The sequence below is a fragment of the Molossus molossus genome, unplaced genomic scaffold, assembly GCF_014108415.1.
Source record: "Molossus molossus isolate mMolMol1 unplaced genomic scaffold, mMolMol1.p scaffold_m16_p_11, whole genome shotgun sequence".
Lineage (NCBI taxonomy): Eukaryota > Metazoa > Chordata > Mammalia > Chiroptera > Molossidae > Molossus > Molossus molossus.
Window position 1 is genome coordinate 36,699,881 of NW_023425346.1, and position 23,410 is coordinate 36,723,290.

The following is a 23,410-nucleotide window of genomic DNA, read 5'->3' on the forward strand; positions in this document are numbered from 1 at the left end:
AGTGTGTGTGTGTGTGTAAGTTTTGCCCAAATATAAACATATATATGCTTATATATTATATATATGTACATATATATACACATATATACGATATCCTTATTATATATACTCAGGTGGAATATTAAGGATTTTAAGAGGAAACTATAAAAAAAGGAGGAGGTTATTGCTTATCTTCAGGCTTAGAGTACTGTGTGTTATTTTATTTAGTTCAATAATTTAATCTGTAATTTGTTTAGGTGAGCAAGTACCCCATAGAATGCTTTTGACTTTGTGATGTAACCAAAATTCCCTTAAAAAAACAAGGTTTAGGTAATAAAAGCCAGAGTATATTTGACAATATTTTATATAAATCTGATGAATTTTAAGAAAGAGCTTGTCATTTAAACATGTACCATATTGGTGATTGAGCATTATGCTGATTTTTATGGCAGCATTTTTATTTTAGAATTATCATATGAAAGTAAATACATATTAAATGAGTATTGACTTAGGCCTCACATGTTTTGAGTGGTTGAGTTCCTAGAATGTTTGAATAGTTTATAAAGAGCAAAGGTAGTATATATTGGATTTCTGAAATTTTGATGGCATATTTGCATATTTTAGTCAAAACATTCAATTTAATTACTGTAACTATTAAATTAAGTCATACTTTATTATAGCATATTATTAGTATCCTGGTTGTTTTTATTATTTTTAACTAACAGAAAAGGCCCAGAGGCAGTGGAAAACTAAAAATTCAGTATAAGTAAATGCTGAGCAGTAAGATTTAAATAACTGTGAGTAAATACAAGGATCAGCATCTGGTTTATACAGATGGCCATTAAAATGTTGGAATGCCCCAAACATAAACATAAGGGATGGCTGTAGGAGACAGGTAGTGATTAGATATGTGATTGCTGAAGTTAGCTTTTAGTTTGGGTAGAACATTGAACTTTTTTTTTTTCCTTCCACCAGAGATTTTCTTCGTGAAAAAATAATTATCAAAATGTTACATTTTTACATTACAGTGCTTCTTGCAGAAAATTTACATGACTTTATTTTGATAGCCTGAAATTATTGCTGGAGCTTCTGACAACAACCTGATTTAAAAATCAAGTAACATTTAGGTAATAGGAAATCTGAGACTATTATGTAACAGCTAAATTGAAGACTTGATATAAATTCATTTTTGTGAATTTATATGAAATATGTGAGCATACTGTCAGGGTTACATCTGATCATTTTGAAATGTAAACCCTACAAACTTTCATTAGTTTAGTTTTCAGCATCATAGAGACAGGCAGTACACAATTCCAAGGAATATATGTTGCTTAATATTTAAAATGAAAGAAGCAAATTGTACTTTCATGATTCCACTTTCTGTGCCCCACCATTCTAAACTTCCTTTTTCCCAGTATTTGATTTTCCTACAGCCCCGTTCATCATCTGCATCAGAATGCACGCATATATGCAAGACCTTAACTTACCTTATTCCATTTAATGTGACAGTGTGATTCTCAGGAAAGGCAGCAAAGCATGCCCACCATTTGAATCTAATCCATATTTTTGCCCTAAGAAATCCTGTCCAGTAATTTTCTCATTTTTTCTTGATATTGTGCCATTACAGAAAATCAGTTCAACCCCAGGCCCAGCGCCAAGAAGTGACGATCAAATTGAAAATAGTACCTACCTAACAACCAGCCAACAATGATGAATAATCAACCTTTCTTGAGAGCAAAATATCTTGAGACGAGGAAAGAAACGCATGTTATCATTTTATCTACTGTGATCTCCAAAATGTGCTGTGTGCACCACAGGGATGCATAAGGAAATTAATTGGGGTAGAAAAAGAAAATATTAGAATTTTTCTTTATTTTTACCTTTAAATTTTCTATTTTTGATTTGCTATGATACCTATAATAATCACCCATGAATAAATCTAATTTATTACTGACACTTGCTTATACAGTTTTTTTATCCTCACCCGAGGACATTTTTGCATTTACCTTCAGATAGAGCGGGAGGGAAAGAGGGAGGAAGAGAGAGAAACATCAATGAGAGAGAGACACATCAACTGGCTACCATATTCACAACCCCAACCGGGACCAGGGACAAACTGGAACCGAAGTACGTGCCCTTAGCGGGAACCGAACCCAGGTCTCTCTGGTCCGTGGGCTGACGTTTTAACCTCTAAGCAAAACCAGCCAGGGCTACTTATACATTTTTAACTGATGGAAGAACATGACACCCTGCCCCCCCCCCAAAAAAAAAAATCAAGACCTTTGAGAAGGTATATTAGAGCATTAAAGTAGAATTCAATCCAAGGAAAATGATGTGGTAAGTGTAAAAGTGGTTTAAGTATAAACCTTGTCATATAAGTGGAGAATCCACTACAGTTCCTACATACCTTTCTAAACTTTTTTTTATCAGCAGGAAATATGCCATGCTTCAACCAAGTAGCCAAGAAGAGTATATAAACCACAAAGGCTATTTACAAAGGAGTCAACAGAGTTTAGAAAAAGCAAGAAGAGGTCGTTGTACACTGGGGTCTAAGTAATCGAGGGTTAAGTCATTACTGCACCCTGCCCTTAAATGGAAGAGGAGGAGACAATTATATGAACATATAAAAAAATGGCTGATAGACTGTAGCCTTTGGTTTGTGGTCAGAGCCAGTTTGTGAATACTGCATAAGGAAGAACCAAGGGAGTAAACATCTTGATTTTATTTTTGTTCTACTGTCCAAACTCTTACTGGTTTCTCACATTGGCCAAATCCAATCTGAAGTCAGAGAACAAAGTCCATATGCAGTTCATACAGGCTAGTCTCCTGGGGAATTAATTTGAGAAAGATAAGAGTGGAGTGCGGATCTTGAGAAACTAATTGGAAATTTCCAGCATTCCACTGCTCTTTCTTTTTGGCTTTCTACTCTTTTCAGATGAAAAAAGATGTCTCCCTAATACCAGGGATACACAAATCTCATCAATACAATACTATATCCTATGAACTGATGTCAGTCTAGTCATATTCTCAAACAAAATCTAAAATATTAGCAAACTTCAATGTTCTTTATATGAAGTAATATAGATAAAAGTATGGAAATGAATCCATAAATAACATAAACTATAGCTGCTATAAAATCATGACTCCTGTGTCTGCTCATGAGATCTTAGAAGATAATTACATATTCTTTTTTTAAAATATTTTTTCTTTATTAATTTTAGAGAGAGGGAGAGAAAGATAGAAACATCAATGAGTCTGGCCACTGTGGCTCAGTGGTTGAGCATCAACCCATACACCAAGAGGTCACTGGTTCAATTCTTGGCCAGGACATATAACCAAGTGGTGGGCCTAATCCCCAGTGGGGGGCATGCAGGAGGCAGCCAATTAATCTTCTGTCTCATTGATGTTCCTCTCTCTCTCTAAAATCAATAAAGAAAAAAAAAAAAGAAGCATCAATGAGAGAGAACATTGATTGGCCGCCTCCCACATGCCCCCCGCTAGGGACTGGGCCCACAACCTGAGCATGTATTTTGACTGGGAATCGAACCAGCAACCTCCCAACCATTGAGCCACACTGGCTGGGCAATAATTACATATTCTTTTAGCTACATCCATGCAATGTGTATTCTAAGCTCTATCACTAAGTAGTCTGTATAGTATTCTTCACTTGGTGGTGTATGATCCTGTGGTATAAGCCTTTGATTGGTTTGCCTTTATTGGGTTGCCTCATTGTTCTACTACCCAGCCTATTACAGATGTGAAGTGCTCCAGAAAAAAAAAAATCCAGGTTCCAGAAATAGTTCTGCTTGCCCCAATTGTGTGGTAGCAATCTAATTTCCTGTTGGTAAGTAACATCCATCACCTCAACCATTATTGTGGTCTCTTTCTCTGCCAGTACAGTCAACGATTTAAGGAGCTCATAATGGCCAGAGGGCAGACTCAATTTCCAATTTAACAGAACCATGGTTATGTTCTCTAGTAGAAGCATTTCTCACATGGAAACTAGTACCCTTCTACTCACAAAGCCTGAGGTTATATAGAAAGAAAGTAAATATTACTTCAGTGAGTTATTTGCTGAGAGATTTTACTCAATTCCTTCTTCGTTTCCTGGACCTGTGCATTCCATCCATAGGAGATATGATATCACATCTTGGATATTTGTTTAATGTATATAACATCCTGTGGGATGACATCCCAAATACACAAGGTTTTCTCTCTCAAATTATATTCCAGCAGTCTTTAGTACATTATTCTATTCTATCAGGTCATATGCTTATAGATGCTGAAGACATGAAAGCAGGGAATTTTTTGGGGGTGAGTCCATGGTAGCATTTTTTTTTTTTTTTTTGCCATAAGTTATTTTCCCTGGTCTGAAGTGAGATTATATCAAAATTCAAGAAATATAGGATTTTGTAAGTCTACAGTGGTGGTACTGACAGAATTGTGGCCAGAGAAGACAGATTCCAGATACCCTCTCTTCCTGTAAGAAGATATTTTCCTCCACAATGATGAAAGGGGTCCAATAGAATCACCCTCACACCAGCTGGTCAAGAATGATGCCATAGGAATGGCTTTGTGTTCTCTTCTGCTATTGGCAGTTTGGGTGGCCATAAACATATTAACTGTGGTGAGAAGTTTATGTTATCAAATTTATTCATAGTCTTCATCTGAGTTATCCTGGCCTATTAGTCTTTCCCACTCCCATTGAACAGCCGGAAAAAAAAGCTTAACTGAAAAAAAGAGACCAACTGACAGCTATAGGAAGGATAATTTGTCCATCTGATTATTGAGAGACTCCTCTGCAGTGGAAGTCATTTCTGGAAGAATACACGGGATATTAATATCCATTTTTGCATTCATTTCAAGGGGACTACTTATATGGTCTTCCCATCAGACTTCTTTATCATTAATTTTTCATTCTTGTTTCTTTAACTCTCTTATCAGCTGCCCAACCTATTAGCTACTGCTCATAAATTAGTGTAGATCCCTCACCTCCAGCCATTTCTCTATTCACACAGTAGTCAGTCAGATTTCCTTTCTGAAGTTCTGCCTTATAGGTGGATTTTCTTTCATCCACTCTCTTTCAGGACCACCCCAGAGCAAGGCTATAAGGAAGCAACTTCTAGCATATGCTAACATAGAGGATAGATTATTATTTAATCTAGTTTTACACTGTTTCTTACTTCATTAACCAGTCATAAGACATTCCCCTGACATTATTATTGTAAGCGAACCATCCCTCAGCAAACCCACAGAGAGGAAACCAGGGAAATAAATACCTCAAACTCATTAATATTCTGTCCCCTAACACCTGTCAGTACCTTCCCAACCCAAACTCAAAGAACAGAGGAGCATGGTTGATGCAAACATAGAAGTTAGAAACCTATGACACAGCAGGCTGGATATGGTGCAGAGTGAGGCATGTCAGGCTAAAAAAAAAAAAGACATTCAGCGCAATTGCCATCAAGGAAGTCTCACAATCTAGCAGTAGATTTAATTTTGTGGCTTATAATACTTCAGGGTATTTGACATGATTCATTTTTCTATTCATACTTAATTCAGTATTATTTTATAAGTTTTAATTGCAGACTTTTGTGAAAGTGTTTCTTTATTCATAACAACTGGCTGAGTAATAGTTGTATCACAAGTTCTATGACTAACACTAGTTAATAAGTTTTGAGCATTTTAGTCATTTTTTGCAGCTTAATAATAAATAAAATATTATATTTTAATAATATGCTTCTACTTCCACAGTTAAATGTGCCTTCAGTGAATGCAATGCTCTTTTACTTTTTTGGTCAAAATGTTTGTATTTTTGCAAACTTGTAGAATCTTTTCTGGGATGATGTATCAAATGCTGAGAGTTTATTATTGTGTATCTTAGGAATAATTTATAGTGAATATTGGGTTATGTAAGGGACTTCATAAAAGTGGCCATTGTTTCAGTGTTTTGTTTTGTTTTTAAATTTTTTTATTGATTTTTTTAGAGAGAGGAAGGGAGAGGGAGAGAGAGTGAAACATTGGTTGGCTGCCTCCCACATATGCCCCAACTGGGGTCGGGGATTGAACCTGGTGTGTGCCTTTGACCATGAATCAAATCAAGACCCTTTGGTACTCATGGGCTGACACTCAAACCACTGAGCCAAACCTGCCAGGGCCATTGTTTCACTTTTGATGTCCCCTTACAAAGTGCTTACCAAAGCATTTTGAAGCCAAAATTGGTGTTTTTTCCCCAAAGAAGTCATAGGTTTTTGTTTTGTTTCATTTTTTGGTAGTGTATTCAGAGGTAGGGGAAAATTTCCTATTTAAAACTGAAACTATGGTGATTACTAGAGCTATTAAAAGTATTAAATACTTTTAATGAGGATGCACATTCTTTTTCTGGATTTGTTATTTTAGAGAGAGAGGAAGGGAGAGAGACAGACAGATATAGATGGGCTGCTTCCTGCACCCAGACTGAGGATCCAGCCTGCAACCTGGGCATGTGCCCTGATTGAGAATTGAATCTTCAGCCTTTTGGTAAATGAGATGATGCTCAACCAACTGAGCCACAATGGCCAGGGTAGGAAGCTCAATCTTAATGCAGAAGAAAATAATTTCATATTTCAGCATGATTTTATTACCTTAGTGAACAGTTTATAAGTTGTGCCAATTGTTTCTAGGAAACATTTATGACTATAACATGTGCCAAACAACCTCTTACTGTATGTAAAGATGGCATTGGCTTTAATAGATGTGTAGAATGTTTTGTAAGGATGACTATGAAAGTAAAAACTTTTTATACTAATGTAGGAATTTGCTTTTTCCGAAAACAAACGAAGAACTTTGCTACTATGCTTTCTCAACTACTAAATGCTTTCTTATCTGTTAATTGTAGCAAATTTTCTGTTAGGAATTTTTCTAAGAACAAACCATAATTCTTTTTTTTTTTTTATCCTTACCCGAGGACATTTTTGCATTTATCTTCAGATAGACCAAGAGGGAGAGAGAGAAACATTGATGTAAGAGAGACACATCGAGTGGCTGCCACCCACATGACCCCAAATGGAGGGGCCAGGGATAAACTGCAACCCAGGTTTGTGCCCTTAGCAGGAACCGAACCTGGGACTCTCTGGTCTGCGGGCCAACGTTCTAACTGCTGAGCCAGACTGGCCAGGGCACAAACTATAATACTTTATGGGTCTTCTACTTGCTTGTCATCTTATGTATATTAAGAAGTTTTCTGCCTTCAGGAATACCACCCAACATTGGTCTGTTTTTTTTTTTAATGCCTCCAACATCTACTAATTTCATTTTATAACTGTTACTGTAGAAGCCAAGTTATATCCATCTTCACTGAAACAAGATTTTTTTATTAATATAAGGCTGATATCTATTAGGTAATGTTCCACTTATTTAGAAAATACAGGTAATGCTAAAGAATGTAAAAGCTCTCATCCAACAAGCCATTGCTAATCTTCATTGGTGACATATGTGTATACATTACATAACTTTTTTTTTTATCCTCACCCAAAGATATATATTTTTTTCATTTATCTTTTCAGATAGAGTGGGAGGGAGAGAGGGAGAAAAAGAGAGAGAGAAACATCTATGTAAGAGAGACACATCGAGTGGCTGCCACCCACACGACCCCAACCGGGGCTGGGGACAAACTGCAACCGAGATACATGCCCTTAGCTGGAACTGAATTTGGGACTCTGGTCCGTGGACCAACGCTCTAACCACTGCGCAAAAACTGGCCAGGGCTACATTACATAACAGTTTTATAGAAATAAGTTTATTTGTAACATTATTTCATGATCCTTTTTTCACTTAGGTATATCTGCATTTTTATAACATAGTTTTATTCACTGCATAGTTTTCTTTATATAGATAAACCCAGTTTCTAAAACACACACATCTATCTATCTATCTATCTATCTATCTATCTATCTATCTATCTATCTATCATCTACCTACCTATCTATCTAGAGAGAGAGAAAGAGAGAGAGAGAAGAGGAGAAGAGAATATATATTTATTTTTGCCTGCATATACAAACATAATACTATTTCAATTATCTATGTAGGTAAACTTTTAGCCATATTTATATTTCCCTAGAATATATTTTTTAAAAGAATTCTTGCATCATAATTTATAAGCTAGTTTCATTTTCTTTTTCTTTTTTTTTTTTTTTATCCTCACCCGAGGATATTTTTCTATTTCTTTGTTCAGATTGAGTGGGAGGGAGAGAGAGGAAGAGAGAGAGAGAGAAACATCGACGTGAAAGGGACCCATTGAGTGGCTGCCACTCATTTGACCAACCAGGGCCGGGGACAAACTGCAACCGAGGTATATGCCCTTAGCGGGAACCGAACCCGGGTCTCTCTGGACCGCAGGCCGACGCTCTAACCGCTGAGCCAAACCGGCCAGGGCTAGTTTCATTTTCTTGTATAAAATGTTATCATAAGGAGTGATATGGGCATCCACTATAGTACATATATGAACATATAACATTTTATTTAAATAACAGTGAAGTTATTTAAATATTTTATAGAAGATGAATTTATGGACAATAAAGACAGAGTAATTGGTACATGATTGTGAGGCTAATAGCTGCCAATCTTTCAGCAGCTATACTTTGTATTATTTTTGAGAATCATTTGTGATATTTATATAAGCTATTTTTTTTTTTTTTAGAAATGGCACCATTGGGGATTGAAAAGACATTAATCACATGCTCTCTTTATTTAAATGGTGGTTTCTTTAAATATCTGCTTAGGATCTGAAATGCAATCTAATCAAAACTCCTTAAGGCCACAATTCTCATACATTTTATTTGTGTGACACTATCAGTACACATTTTTGAACTTGTATTAATTTTTATATATGTATATATATACAAATATGCATATATATATATATATTATTTTCAACCCAAATATTAAATACTAGTGAGGGCTAGTATTTAATATTAAAATATGAAGTAGAGGTTTTACTTCTTTTTAAACACTAAAATGGATAATTTTATGCAACTCTGAGATGGAGAAAACCTCTATTTGAATTCTTTTATTCATTGATCAAAGAACTAGATTATCTCAAAGTTTCCTTCTCCTTTTTAAATGTATTCATTGAATGAACAGCATCAGGCACCCAGCTGAGTCAGAGTTGAGGCTGATTATGTGGTCTGTTGAAGAGGCTGATCTAATATTTCTATATTATTTGATAATTTGTATTCTACGAAATGTTATAATTCATAAATTATTTTCACGTACATCATATCCTTTCAGTTCCTACAATAGTTAAGGTAATCTGGAGTTAAATATCTGCCCCTTAAAGTATGTGGACATTAAATTCAGTGAGATGAATGTGTTAAGAGCTATCATATAGCAGACATCGAAGAGTCAAGACCAGAGCCTCATTTCTTTCACTCGATCTTAGCATCATTATGAAGAGTAAGTTAAGGGTACATCAGTAGTGCCTGGAACCTTGTCTTATTATTATATGTTAACATACATATAGACATATGTGCAAACCCCCCAACACACACACGCATATTAAAACAGGTATTGTATAACTAGAAGAGACATTAGTGCAGTGACTACTTGGAAGAAATTAGAATGTTGGCCTGTATTGAATCCTGAGTTCTCTTAATAAACAGACAAGTATGATATTGCTGTGAAGTCCCAGTTACACAGCACAGAGTCTCCCAATGTACCTTGACCTTTGAAAGTATATGTCACCACCGTAAAGGTTATTTTCACTTATTTGAAAATGCTTTCAAGAGAGATTCAAATTGCTCTGGGGATGAAGAATTGATTGTCCAGCTTTCCTGCTTTTATAAAGATATAATGGCAGTAGGTATGTGAAATATCAAAACATTTCACTGGATTTGAAAATAAATTAATTTTGGTATATTTTCAAAAGTTCTCTTTTATTTTGCACAACTTGATTTGCCCAGTGCTCAATTTCATCCCTATATAAACAAGCATGTTAAAAATATGTCTGAGGAGTTTTAACTTTTGGTATTTTGTATTATCTAATTATTAAGTCTTAGTGATTAGTCTGATCTGTTATAGATCTAGAATTAAAAGACAGCATGCAGCATTCAGTTAATGAGTTAAAATAGGTTGTCTCTTTAGTAGAGTATATGGTTTCTAAGTAAGCAGCAAAGATCTGATGACTGTATTATTAAGCCAGTATATAAATAATACAGTTGAGAATCAAATCCAGCACATGAGTTTATTTACTCAGTTCATTATCTGTGTTTTTACATGTGTGTATACCTGTATGTGTCTTACAGCTGTTATTTCAAGAAGCCAAGAAGGACCAGGAGAAATGGGAAAGGCTGTGCTGATTCCTAAAGATGACCAGGAGAAAATGAAAGAACTGTTTAAAATCAATCAGTTTAACCTTATGGCCAGTGATTTGATTGCCCTTAACAGAAGTCTGCCGGATGTAAGATTAGAAGGGTGAGTTTACATGGGTTATACAATTTTATGTATTTCAGAATATCTCAGAACTTCAGTTGACTCAGATTATTTCATTCTAGAAGTATGTGGTTGTGAATAACTATGCTGTCACAAGAATTTGCTGTGCATACATATGATGGAAAAAAGAACTATTTTCTTCTTTGGCAGAGCAAAATATGTTATTTGAAAAACAATTGCAGAACACACAGCCTAACAGGTTTTTCTTCATGAGATACTTTTTTCTTTTTCTCTGCTTTATCTTGCTAAATATAGAGCAAACATGCTCTTCAGTAGACTATTTTCTTGCCAGAATACAAAGCTTTTATACTTTGATTTTTAAAACTATATGCTTGCCATTCCAGCATAAAAGTAGCCAATTGCCTGTATGATTCTTTGACCCTTTAAAAATTATTTATTATGAGTTCTAGCAATATATGACACTGTTTATAATTAGACGCTCAGTTGTCAGACATGGAGAAAATAATCACTTGGAAATAATAAAAGTGCATGAAATATTAAGTTGAAAAATTCAACTTGTATGTGATTCACAGTAAGCCATGATCTATACAGTTGGATAAGTTTTAAGTGCATTCATGAAATTAGATATTTATTTGCAGTATTGTCATTGTCTTATAGAGCCCTTATAAGGCAACCTCTTGGAACCCAGAAAGATACACCCTGAGATTTTAGAAAATTTCTAAGTTTACAGGTATGTTCTAGAACATACTTCTAGGCAATTAGGAGTTGTTCTTTTAGGCATGTAATGACTTTTCTATATACAACAAAATCCTAGTTACTGCAAATAAAATTTGCCACATATAATCGGTTATAGTACATTAGTAGTGTAGTGATATTCACATCATAATACTAAACCTGAATTTTTCCTCCTTTCTGAATTACTTCAAATGAGCCCAAAGTAGAGTAACTGAAACCTTATTAAGATGGCTGGGCCGAGTTGTCAGATGGTTCATTTGGTAGCTAAATAACTGTTTTTGTATATTCTTATATGCTTTCAAAATGTCTCTCTCAACAAAACCACAAGTAACTATAGATTATGGATTATTTTGGTCCCCAGGAAATGGTTAAAACATCAAATATTACATTTGTGCCTTCCAAAAATCTAAATAATTTTATAGGTAGTTTTGTCCATATTTGTACTTTTTAAATATATATATATAGAGAGAAACTTTGCATTTCAAAAAGTACATTCTTTTGATTATTTTATATGCTAAATATATAATGTTATAATGTTGTATTTATTATTTTTATACCCATGCTGTGATTAAAAGGGGTAAATGTGATACTTAGACATTCAGAAAAACCAGGTTAGCATTAGTTCAAATGTATAAAAATTTTTATTTTTAACTATGGGGACATAAATTAAATTTTATATCAGATCTGGGGTGATTAAGGAAATAATCAATTTAGTATGGAACCATCATTTTAGAAAAAGTAAAACCTTCATTGAGAATCCATTGAAAATAAATTTGGCCAGTGCTAGATCTGCTTTTAAGCATCACTTCACATATTAAGCACTTGAATAATTAAGCCCTAAACTGTAGAACCATTCAACATTTTTAAAATGGAGGATGCAAATTGTTTAGTATTAAAAAGTTCACAAAACTTAAAGTTTGAGATTTTGCAAACAGTCTATAAAGTAATATTAATGAAATAAATAATTTTCCATTTCATTTTTATATCACAACATAGTGTATGCTATTAGTACAACAAACAAATAAACAAAAAACATAAGCACCATCCCAATTTCCTAGATAAATCATGAAGTGTTTGCAAAGTCCACTGAGGTCATTTGCAAGTCATCTTGAGTGACTCAGCCTTGTGACTGCCTGGGAACAAATGTTGAAAAACACACCATGAATCAGATATTCAAACTGTTATTTAAAAGATGTCAAAATCTATTAATACTCATTTGATGTAGAAAACATTTTTTTTTTCAGTTTTGGTATTAGTTACAGTTTATATTTGAATATTTATATCTTAAAGGGATGGGAGCACATTGAGAAAGCGTAAATGATGAATGAAATAAATTTAGGCAATATAAAAAGTTAAGATTTACAAATAATTACTTTTAAAAAGCTTATCTAGTGGAAAACTTGAATTGATATTTATTTAGAACGTGTCTGCACTGCTCAAACAGTGAATTCATTAACATATCTCACCATTTTACTAGATAAGCCCTTAAACGGGCTCATTTGAATACAGAAAATTGTTCAAATAATTTAATGTTATATTTGGTTTTAACTTAAATCTACAAATATTTGAAGATGTTTTCAGATGAAAACACCTATGCAAATACTTCATGCTTTCACAGAGAAGAGACAAGATAACAACAGTTTTTCGTGGAGGCAATTGCCATGAGACCTCAGGACAAATTGAAGTTAATTTCTGGGATGTCCACCCCTAGGGATGCTTAAGTACTTATATTAATTTACATATTCACTTAATATACTAAATTTATTAATATTTGAAATACAGCTCCATGAAAGTTGCAAACATCACATTTGGGTTTGCTCATGCTTCTATAGTCAATATTTTCTCATGTTCTAGGCTTTCCTGAAAGTAGAGAAAAGAGCTTGATTATGATCATAATCAATGAGGTGGGTACATGACTCTATTCCATTAAATGCAAAACAAATAAGGGGAATAAAAAGTCGACTCTGGAGATTTTTTTCAAGTAATTAGGTGGAAAATCTTTAGATATGGAACCAAAATACATAAGTTTAATATATAAGGCTTACTGTTGGATCTTGGGTAAGTCATCATCAACCAATCAACAAATCTTTGTTATTTGCTTAATACAAGCTTAGATTTGAGAATAAAAATAAATAGATATGTCAGTTCCTGACTATGAAGATATAAGGAATATATTTACCTAAACAATTAACTGCAATATTGTATGAACAAAGCAATAATTGCAAAAATGACAAAGTAAGAATAAGATTGGACTGAGTTCCTGTTGAAATTATTATTATTATTATTATTGTTATTGTTATTCTTTGGAATTATCTTATGCCTCAGTCTCCTTTTTTGGACTAAGCAGGGTAACTTTTTAAGCAATCAGCTTCTCACTTTACTCTGAAATTCTTTTTGAGTAAGAAATTAGAAGTAATTATTGAGTGAATATTTATTTTTAAAAAGCTATGGACATTATAAATTAAAGCAAAGTGTTAGGTTTCTTTAGCATTTACTTGTAGTCAGATATTTAATAGCACTTTAATTTCTGGTATTGAGTTATTTGAAGGTTAAAATGCAGCTGGCATTTAAATTATATTTTATCAGGGAAAAATGAGAAAAGAGGAAATTTATTTTAGCTATTTATATAAGAAGCAACTAACTGCTTCTTATGTATGCACATTTGCAAGCTGATAAGGAAAAAAAACTAGCAATCTTACATTATTAATGAAAGAAGAACAGTAGCATACAAATGCTGAATAAATTTTCTTCAAAAACAAAGAGTTTATTTACTACATAAAATAGAAATAAACCATAGAACATATTTTTCTGTGCTCAATTTCATAAGTGTACCTGTTCATTTACATGGATTGCCTTTCTCATGAATGAAAAAACGATAAATCTAACATTCATTGCACAAAGGAGAAATAGAAAATGAGAATATTAATTGGATTTCTGATCTCTATTCCACATCTTTTTAATTTGAGAATTACTACAACTTTCATATGCTGGCAAAATTTTTGCCTGTAAAGATAATTTCTATAATACTTGATTTATGTAATATGCTCATGTGTGGAATTAATTTTACTACCTAAATTGAAAGTGATGTGTAAAAATGTCTGCACATGTATGTTTATGTGTGCATATTATATATAAATATATATATATAATATATATATATACACACACATATATATTTGAATAAGATGGAGATGATAGGTATGATTATTATTCTTTTTGGGATAATAGCACTGTTTTAAGATAACTTTTCTTCAAATAAGAATGTTGAGAAAAATATTACTAGGTATGTTCTCTTTCTTTCTTCCTTTCTTTCTTTCTTTTGAAAATTTATTTATTTATTTTTGTTACAAATGTTTCTCCTTTTCTCTCCACTGATTCACCCCCCTCCCTCCCTGCCCCGTCCCCAGTTTTGTTGTCCATGTCCATTGTTCATGCATGCAAGCATATACGTTCTGTGGTTTATCTCTCCCTCACCACACCCTCGTCTGGGGACTGTCAGTCTTTAGCCCACTTCCACGTCTCTGGGACTACCCCATTCCTCAGACTGTTATGTTCATTATATTCCACAAATAAGTGACATCATATGATACTTGTATTTCTCTGTTTGGCTTGTTTCACTTATGATGATACTTTCCAGGTCCATTCATGTAGTCTCAAAGGATAAGAGCTCTTTCTCTCTTACAGCTGCATAGTACTCAATTGTGTATATGTACCATAAATTTTTATCCATTCGTCTATTGATGGACACTTGAGCTGTTTCCAGATCTTAGCTATTATAAATAGTGCTGCTATAAACATGGGGGTACATATATTCTTTCTGATTAGTGTCTCAAACTTCTTAAGGTATATTCCTAGAAGTGGGATCACTGGGTCAAATGGAAGTTCAATTTTTAATTTTTTGAGGTAACACCATATTGTTTTCCTTAGTGGCTGCACCAGTCTGCATTCCCACCAGCAGTGTACTAGAGTCCCCTTTTCTCTACACCCTCACCAACACTTGTTGTTTGATGATTTGTTGATGGCGGCCATTCTGACAGGTGTGAGGTGATACCTCATTGTTGTCTTAATTTGCATCTTTTTGATGATTTGTGATGTTGAGAATTTCTTCATATGTCTCTTAGCCATTTGTATGTACTGTTTTGAGAGGTGTCTATTTAGTTGCTCTGCCCATTTTTTAATTGGGTTCTTTGTCTTCCTTTTGTGGAGTTGTATGAGCACTCTCTATATATTGGAAATTACCCCCTTATCTGATATATCATTGGCAATTATACTCTCCCATACAGTGGGTAGCCTTTTCATTTTGATGATTGCATCTTTCACTGTGCAGAAGCTTTTGAGTTTGATGTAGTCCCATGTGTTCATTTTCTTCTTTGTTTCTATTGCCTTAGGTGATGTATCAGTGATAATTCTGCTACGTGTAATGTCTGAAATTTTGTTTCCTACAGTTTCTTCTAGGATTTTTATGGATTCATGAGTCACATTTAAGTCTTTTATCCATTTTGAGTTTATTTTTCTGTAGGATGTAAGTTGATGGTCTAGTTTCAATTTTTTGCATGTAGCTGTCCAATTTTCCCAACACCATTTATTAAAGAGGCTGTCCTTACTCCACCGTATGCTCTCGCCACCTTTGTCAAATATTAATTGAGCATATTGCTTTGGGTCCATTTCTGGGTTCTCTGTTCTCTTCCATTAATCTATATGCCTGTTCTTGTGCCAGTACCAGGCTGTTTTGATTACAGTGGCTTTGTAGTATCACCTTAAATCTGGTAATGTGATCCCTCCTACTTTGTTCTTCTTTTTCAAGATTGCTGTGGCTATTCCAGGTCTTTTTGGGTTCCATATGAACTTTTGAAGTACTTTTTCTAATTCTGTGAAGTATGCCATTGGTATTTTGATGGGGCTTGCATTGAATCTATAGATTGCTTTGGGTAATATGGACATTTTAATGATGTTAATTCTTCCAATCCATGAACAGGGTATGTGCTTCCACCTTTTTATATCTTCTTCTATTTCTTTTTTCAATGACCTGTAGTTTTCTGCGAATAGGTCCTTTATTTCTTTGGTTAAGTTTATTCCTAGGTATCTTTATTTCTTTGCTGCAATGGTAAATGAGATTGTTTTCTTAGTTTCTCTTTCTGTGAATTCATCATTGGTGTATAAGAATGCCATCGATTTCTTGACGTTAATTTTGTATCCTGCTACTTTTTCAAATTTATTGATTAAGTCTAGTAATTTTTTGATGGAGTCTTTGGGGTTTTCTACGTATAGTATCATGTCATCGGTGAATAATGACAGTTTCACTTCCTCTTTTCCAATTTGGATCTCTTTTATTTTTTTTTCCTTTCTGATTGCTGTAACTAAGACTTCGAGTACTATGTTAAGAGTGGTGAAAGTGGGTATCCTTGCCTTGTTCCTCTTCTTAAGGAAAATGCTTTTAGTTTTTGCCCATTGAGTATAATATTGGCTGTAGGTCTTTCATATGGCCTTTATTATGTCAAGATATGATCCCTCTATTCCCACATTGCTGAGTGTTTTTATCAGAAATGGATGCTGAATTTTGTCAAAGGCGTTTTCGGCATCTATTGATATGATCATGTGGTTTTTATTCTTCATTTTATTTATGTAGTGTATTATGTTTATTGATTTGTGGATATTGTACCAGCCTTGCACCCCTGGGATGAATCTCATTTGGTCATGGTGAATAATTTTTTTGGTGTATTGCTGGATGTGATTTGCTAGTATTTTCTTCAGGACTTTGGCATCTATGTTCATCAGGGATATTGGCCTATAGTTTTCTTACTTTGTAGTGTCTTTTCTGGTTTTGGAATTATAATTATGATGGCTTCATAAAACCAGTTTGGAGGTCTTCCTTCTTCTTGAATTTTTTAAAATAGTTTGAAGAGAATGGGTGTTCGTTCTTCTTTGAATGTTCGGTAAACCGCCACCCCCACCCCCCCACCCCCCATGAAGCCATCTGGGCATGGGCTTTGGTTTGCTGGGAGAGTCTTGATTACTTCTTCACTTTCTTCTGTTGTTATTGGTCTGTTCAAATTTTCTATCTCTTCCTGGTCCAGTTTTTGGAGACTATGTGTTTCTAGAAATTTGTCCATTTCACTTAGATTGTCGAATTTGTTGCCATATAATTGTTCATAGTAGTTGTTAACAATCTTTTGTATTTCTGTGGTGTCAGTTGTTACTTCTGCTCTTTCATTTCTGAGTTTGTGTATTTGGGTTCTCTCTCTTTGTTTCTTGGTGAGTCTAACTAATGGTCCATCAATCTTATTTATGTTTTCGAAAAACCAGCTCTTTTTTTCATTGATCCTTTGAATTAAGTTTTTGGACTCTATGTCGTTTATTTCTGCTCTGATCTTTACTATTTCCTTCCTTCTACTTGCTCTGGGGTTTTCTTTTTGTTTGCTCTCTAGTTCTTTAAGTTGTGAGGTTAGATAGTCTATTAGAGATCTTTCTTGTTTTTTGAGGTAGGCCTGTAGTGCTATGAAATTCCCTCTCAGAACTGCTTTCACTGCATCCCATAGATTTTGTGTTGTTGTGTCTTCATTTTCATTGGTTTCCAGGAAGTTTTTAATCTCTTCCTTGATCTCCTCGGTAACCCATTCATTGTTTAATAACATGCTATTTAGCTTCCATGTGTTCAAATGTCTTTTAATGTTCTTGTTGCAATTGATTTCTAGTTTCATGCCATTGTGATCTGAGAAGATGCTTGATATAATCTCAGTCTTCTTGAACTTGTAGAGACTTAGTTTGTGTCCTAACATGTGGTCTATCTTTGAGAATGTCTCATGTGCACTTGAGAGGAATGTGAATTCTGTAGTTTTGGGGTGTAGTTCTCTGTAGATATTTATTAAATCCATTTGGTCTAGTGCTTCCTTTAGAGTCTCTGTTTCCTTGTTAAATTTTGTCTAGAGGATCTATTCAGTGATGTCAGCGGGGTGTTGAAGTCCCCTGCTAAGATTATATTGCTATTGATTTCTCCTTTGAAGTCCTCCAGAAGATTTTTAATATATTTTGGTGCTCCTGTATTGGGTGCATATATGTTTATCAAGACTATGGTGCATATATGTTTATCAAGACTATATATTCCTGTTGGATAGATCCTTTCAATATTATGTAGTAGCCTTCTTTGCCCCTAGTTATGGCCTTCATTTTTAAATCTATTTTATCAGATATGAGTATTGCTACCCCAGCTTTTTTTTCCTTTCTGTTTGCTTGGAAGATTTTTTTCCATCCCTTCACTTTCAACCTATGTGGGTCTCTTGTAAACAACATATATATGACTCATGCTCTCTTAACCAATCAGCTACTCTGTGTCTTTTTATGGGAGTATTCAATCCATTTACATTTAAGGTGATTATCCATATGTACTTATTTACTGCCATTTTTGTTTAATGTGGTTATATTTTTCTTCCTATTTCTCCTGCTAATTACAGCGGTCCTTTTAACATTTCTTGCAGTGCTGATTTGGTGCTAATGTATTCCCTTAGCCTTTGTTTGTCTGGGAAGGTCTTTATTTGACCTATTTTGAATGATAGCCTTGCTGGATAGAGTAGTCTTGGATTCAGATCCTTGTTTTTCATGACCTTGATTACCTTATGCCATTCTCTTCTGGCCTGTAGTGTTTCTTGTGAGAAGTTAGCTGAGAGTCTTATGGGGTTTCTTTTGTAGGTAATCTGTTGCTTCTCTCTTGCTGGTTTTAGGATTCTCTCTTTGGCTTTAATTTTTGGCACTTTGATTACTATGTGTCTTGGTGTGGGCCTGTTTGGGTTCTTCTTACTTGGGGCTCTCTGTGCTTCTTGAAGTTGAATGCCTTTTTCCTTCACCAAATTAGGAAAGTTTTCTGTCACTATTTCTTCAAATATATTCACTAATCCTTGCCCATTTTCTTTTTCTTTAGGGACTCCTATGATGCGAATGTTACTACGTTTCCAGTTGTCCCACGGTTCTCTTAAGCTATTTTCTTGTTTTTTAATCACTTTTTTCCTTTTGGTTTTATGATTGGTTGATTTTTTTCTACCCTGTCTTCTAATTCACTGATCCGGTCCTCAGCTTCCTCTACTCTGCTTTTTAGACCTTCCAATGTGTTTTTCATTTCTGATATGTCATTCTTCATTTCTTCTTGGTGGTTTTTAATTTCCAACTGGTTGATTTTCAACATTTCTATGTCTTTACTCATGGTGCTCATGTTCTTACACATGCTGTTGAGCTTCCTCAAGATCATGGCTCTATATTCTAGTTCTGTTACTTGCTTAACTGCACCTCATTTATCTCATCTTCGATAGAGGTCTGTTGTTCTTTTGTTTGGCTTTTATTTCTGTGTTTCACCATTTTGACTATCACAGTGGGCTTTGGAGCCTGCCAAATTTTCCCTGTGGGTGTTGGTGTTCTTCTGTTTGTGGCTCCCTCTCCTGGGTTTGGATGAGGCAGGGAGGACCCACTTTAAACACCAGTGTCAAGTCTTACTTTCCTGGTTAGAGTTGCTAGCCCAGGGAATGGTAGTTACCCTCTAGCTTTTTTTGCCTGGAGGTTATTGGTAGAGGTCACCTGAAGAACCTAGGTTTCTGAGTTGAATGAAAAACTACCTCAGGTGCTCAGTGTAAGAGGATTACCCAAGGGTGGGGCAGATGCAGGTTTTTAATGGGCCTCAATTAGCATTTCAAAACCACCGGGTGAGGTTGAAACTCCAAGGGAGGCCATGGCCTCTCCCCAAGGCCCTGGGAAGGTGTAAGATGACCACAGTCCTGCGTGGCTGCAACTCAGCAAAAGCTCTGAGCACCCTCCAAATCCCGAGTGTCCCCATACAGTTCCAGTCCTGTCTTCCCTCCCTCTGCTGGTGCCCAAGGTGAGTGGCTGCTGCTAATTTAGCCTCTGTCCTGGCTCTGCGCTGTGTAGCAGCTTGGGTCTGTAACCGAGGGCACCGCTCCCAGCTAAGGCAGTCGTTCTGGCCGAGGCTGTGGCAGCTCTCAGCCGAGGGGGTAGCACCTAGCCAAGGGCACAGCTCCCAGCCGAGGCCGCAGGTCCCATACAAGGCCATCGCAGGTCCCAGCCTGTGCCGCAGGTCTCAGACAAGGGCGCAGGTTCAAGCTGAGGGCATAGCTCCCTGCCCAGGCCATTGCGGACCGTGGGCTCGCGACCCCACCTCTCACGTCTTCACAAGTGTACCAGGATTGAGTGTCCCTGTTTATGTGGTCCTCTAAGCTGCTTTTCGGTTGCCTTTTCCTGACGATTTGTCTTTATTTTCATTGTAATTCCAGTTTGGTTCTGGGAGATGGTCTGTGTAGCTTCCATTCACTCTACCGCCATTTTCCTCATCCAGACTTTATTTTTTAAATTTACTATGGTAACTATATTTATATTTATATATTTATTACTTGAGTTATTTTAAACCAAAGGGATTTTATACTTATTCACTATTATGACTATTAATGTTTCATTATATTTATATATATATATATTTTTGGTTTTATATATTTAATTCTACATAATTTGGGGCAAAAATGTTTATTTTTCAAATCTTCATTAAAAATCAGAGCTTGTATCAATAAAATGTGATGGATTTAGTTCTAAAAATAAAGAAAACATTTTGAAATAAAAAAAAACAGTTATTCAATGCAGAAATTTTAGATAATTGAATAAAAAAGTTAATGAAATTTAGATAGAAATTATATGAGGAGATAATCCAACTAGAATGGAAAATTGTAAGGATGATGAAGAATCTTGAAACCAATGCTTCTGCCTTTGTTTAAACGTGTCACAATAGGCCGCTAGGAGGTGTTAGAGCAGAAATATACCATGAAGGAAATTCTATTTATAAAAAGATATGCCTGAAATATAGCAGACATTATTTAAAAAGGGAAGCCTGAATTTAACAGGATTCCCTGTTGGCTATTATCTTCACATAAATATACTTAGATTAGAAATTGTCTAAGATAGTTTTCTTAGAAATATAAGCAATCAGTAGTAATAAATTAAAATGAAAAGAAAAAAGTAAACATCAAATTCAGGATAGCTTCAGAAGGGATGGGCATGCCATTTAATTTCCAATTGTATCTGTCTCTGTGTGAGTGTGAGTGTGTGTGTGTGTGTGTGTGTGTGTGTGTGCTTAACCTGAAGCAAATAAAGAGAAGGGAAAGAACTTTAAGTAGAATATTTTGAGCCCTGGCTGAGGTGCTCAGTTGGTTGGATCATTGTCCTCATACGGCAAGGTTTTAAGATCAGTCCCCAGTTAGAGCACATACAAGAATCAGTCAGTGAGGGCATGGATGATTGGAACAACAAATTGATGTTTCTCTCTCCCTCTCTCTCCCTTCCTCTCTCTCTCTAGAGTCAATAGATTTTAAAAAGAATATTTTGAAATGATATTTTAGAATCGGTAACTGACAAGATACAAGGGAAGAGAAAACAAAAATCAAAAGATGACTCTGTTTCAAATATGGGTTTCTAGGTGATTGGCGGTATTGCTATTTCACACACACACACACACACAGAGTGTGTGTTACGTGCCATGGATTTGTCTCCCACTCCAAGTGACCCTATGAATGAGTGATGTCCACACTGTTTTGTCCTTAACAGACTACTCAGCTCCTGCAGACTCATGCCTATGGCTTCTTATATGGAGTCAATTCATTTCATATTTGTTCTTCCTCTTTTCCTGCCACCTTCTATTTACCCAGCATTGTTGTCTTTTCCAAAGACCCTGACTCCTCATGATTCATGAGGCACCTGAAATAGGGCAGCTTCAGTTTTTTCATTTTTGTCTTCGGTGATATTCAGGCTTAATTTACTCTAGAACCTACATGTTCATTGTTCTGATGATCCAGGGTATCCATATAATTCTCCACCAGTACCTTATTTCAAATGAATATTTTTTCTCATATTAGCCTTGTTCACTCTTCAATTTTTCACATTTGTACATCATTTTGGGGAATATAAGGATGTGGATGATCTTAACCTTGGTCTCTAATGACACATTTTGTTCTTGATGATCTTTTCTAATTCTTCCATTGCTACTCTTTCAAGTCTCAACCTTTTGTTGATTTCTGGGCAGCAGTGCCCATTTGAATTGATAACTGAATACAGGTAAGCAAAATCTTTAACGATTGCAAAGTCTTCATTGTCTGCATTAAAGTGTTTTTCTTCTGCATTCATGATTTTGTCCTGTAGATGTCCAAATGCAGCCCTGCTCTGGCACTTTTTTCTTTCACTTTCATCAGAACTTGTTTCAGATCATTGCTACTTTCTGCCAGTAAGACGGTGTCATCGGTATACCATAAGTTATTGATATTTCTTCCACCAATTTTCACTCCTCATCTCTCTGAATCTAGCCCACTTTTCCCCATGCTATGTCCTACATATAGATTAAATAAGTAGGGAGATAAAATGTACCCTTGTCTGACACGTCTGCCTACAGGAAACCATTCTGCATCTTCATATGCTGTCCTGACAGAGGCTTTCTGTCTACAATGCAGGGTAAGCACAGGACAATCAAGTGCTGAGGCACAACCATGTTTTCACAGTAACCCATAGCTTTGTATGATCCACCCAGACCAAGGGCTTACTGTGTGTAAACATAGACTGAAGTTCTATAATTCTTCAGACCACTTCAATATCTAGTAATCTTGAATGCTTCTTATTTTTCTGAATCCAACTTGTACATTCAGCATTTCTTGCTCCATATACAGTAGAAGCCTTTGTTGCATCATCTTGAGCATCATTTTACTTGTGTAGGAAATTAGAGTGATGGTCTTATAGTTACTGGAGTCCTTGTATGTCCTTGTTTGAAGATTGGGGTGTATGTCAAACATTTCTAGTATGGAGGCATTGTTTTGTTTTCCACATTTGTTTTGGTAGAGGGCTCTTGTTTTGTTTTTGTTTTTTTCTTTTTTTGCTGTTCTCTTCTGTCTCCTTACATTGACTATTGTAATAGTTCTCTTTATCTCATGTGACAGTCATTGAAAATCTGCATTCAAGATTCTAGTCCTCCTTCTGTCACGTGCAACTTTTGCCTCTCACCTGTCTTTTAACCACTTATAGTGTTTCTTTCATCATAAATTTGATTTTTCCTTTCTTGTTACGTATGATGTTGTCTTTTTGCATTCTTTCCTAATACTATTCTAGTTTCAGTTCACAATTCTTCTGGTTGTTCAATTAAGTTTGACAGTGCACATCTGTTTTTTATGGGGACTTCAAATCCCTCAGGAATGTCAGTCACATTACATTTAGGCACTGTGATGCTTAGTGCTCTTCTTCAGCA

At 35.2% G+C, this 23,410-nt stretch overlaps 1 protein-coding gene across 3 annotated transcripts in view; it reads left to right on the forward strand.

Annotated features, from left to right (window-relative positions):
- GALNT13 (polypeptide N-acetylgalactosaminyltransferase 13) overlaps nt 1-23,410 on the forward strand; it is a 515,536-nt gene that overhangs the window by 195,874 nt on the left and 296,252 nt on the right. For all 3 annotated transcript variants that reach the window (XM_036254031.1, XM_036254029.1, XM_036254030.1), the window contains exon 4: nt 10,260-10,428. In XM_036254031.1, coding sequence (XP_036109924.1) covers nt 10,260-10,428 — 169 coding nt within the window. The remainder of the gene's footprint in view (nt 1-10,259; nt 10,429-23,410) is intronic.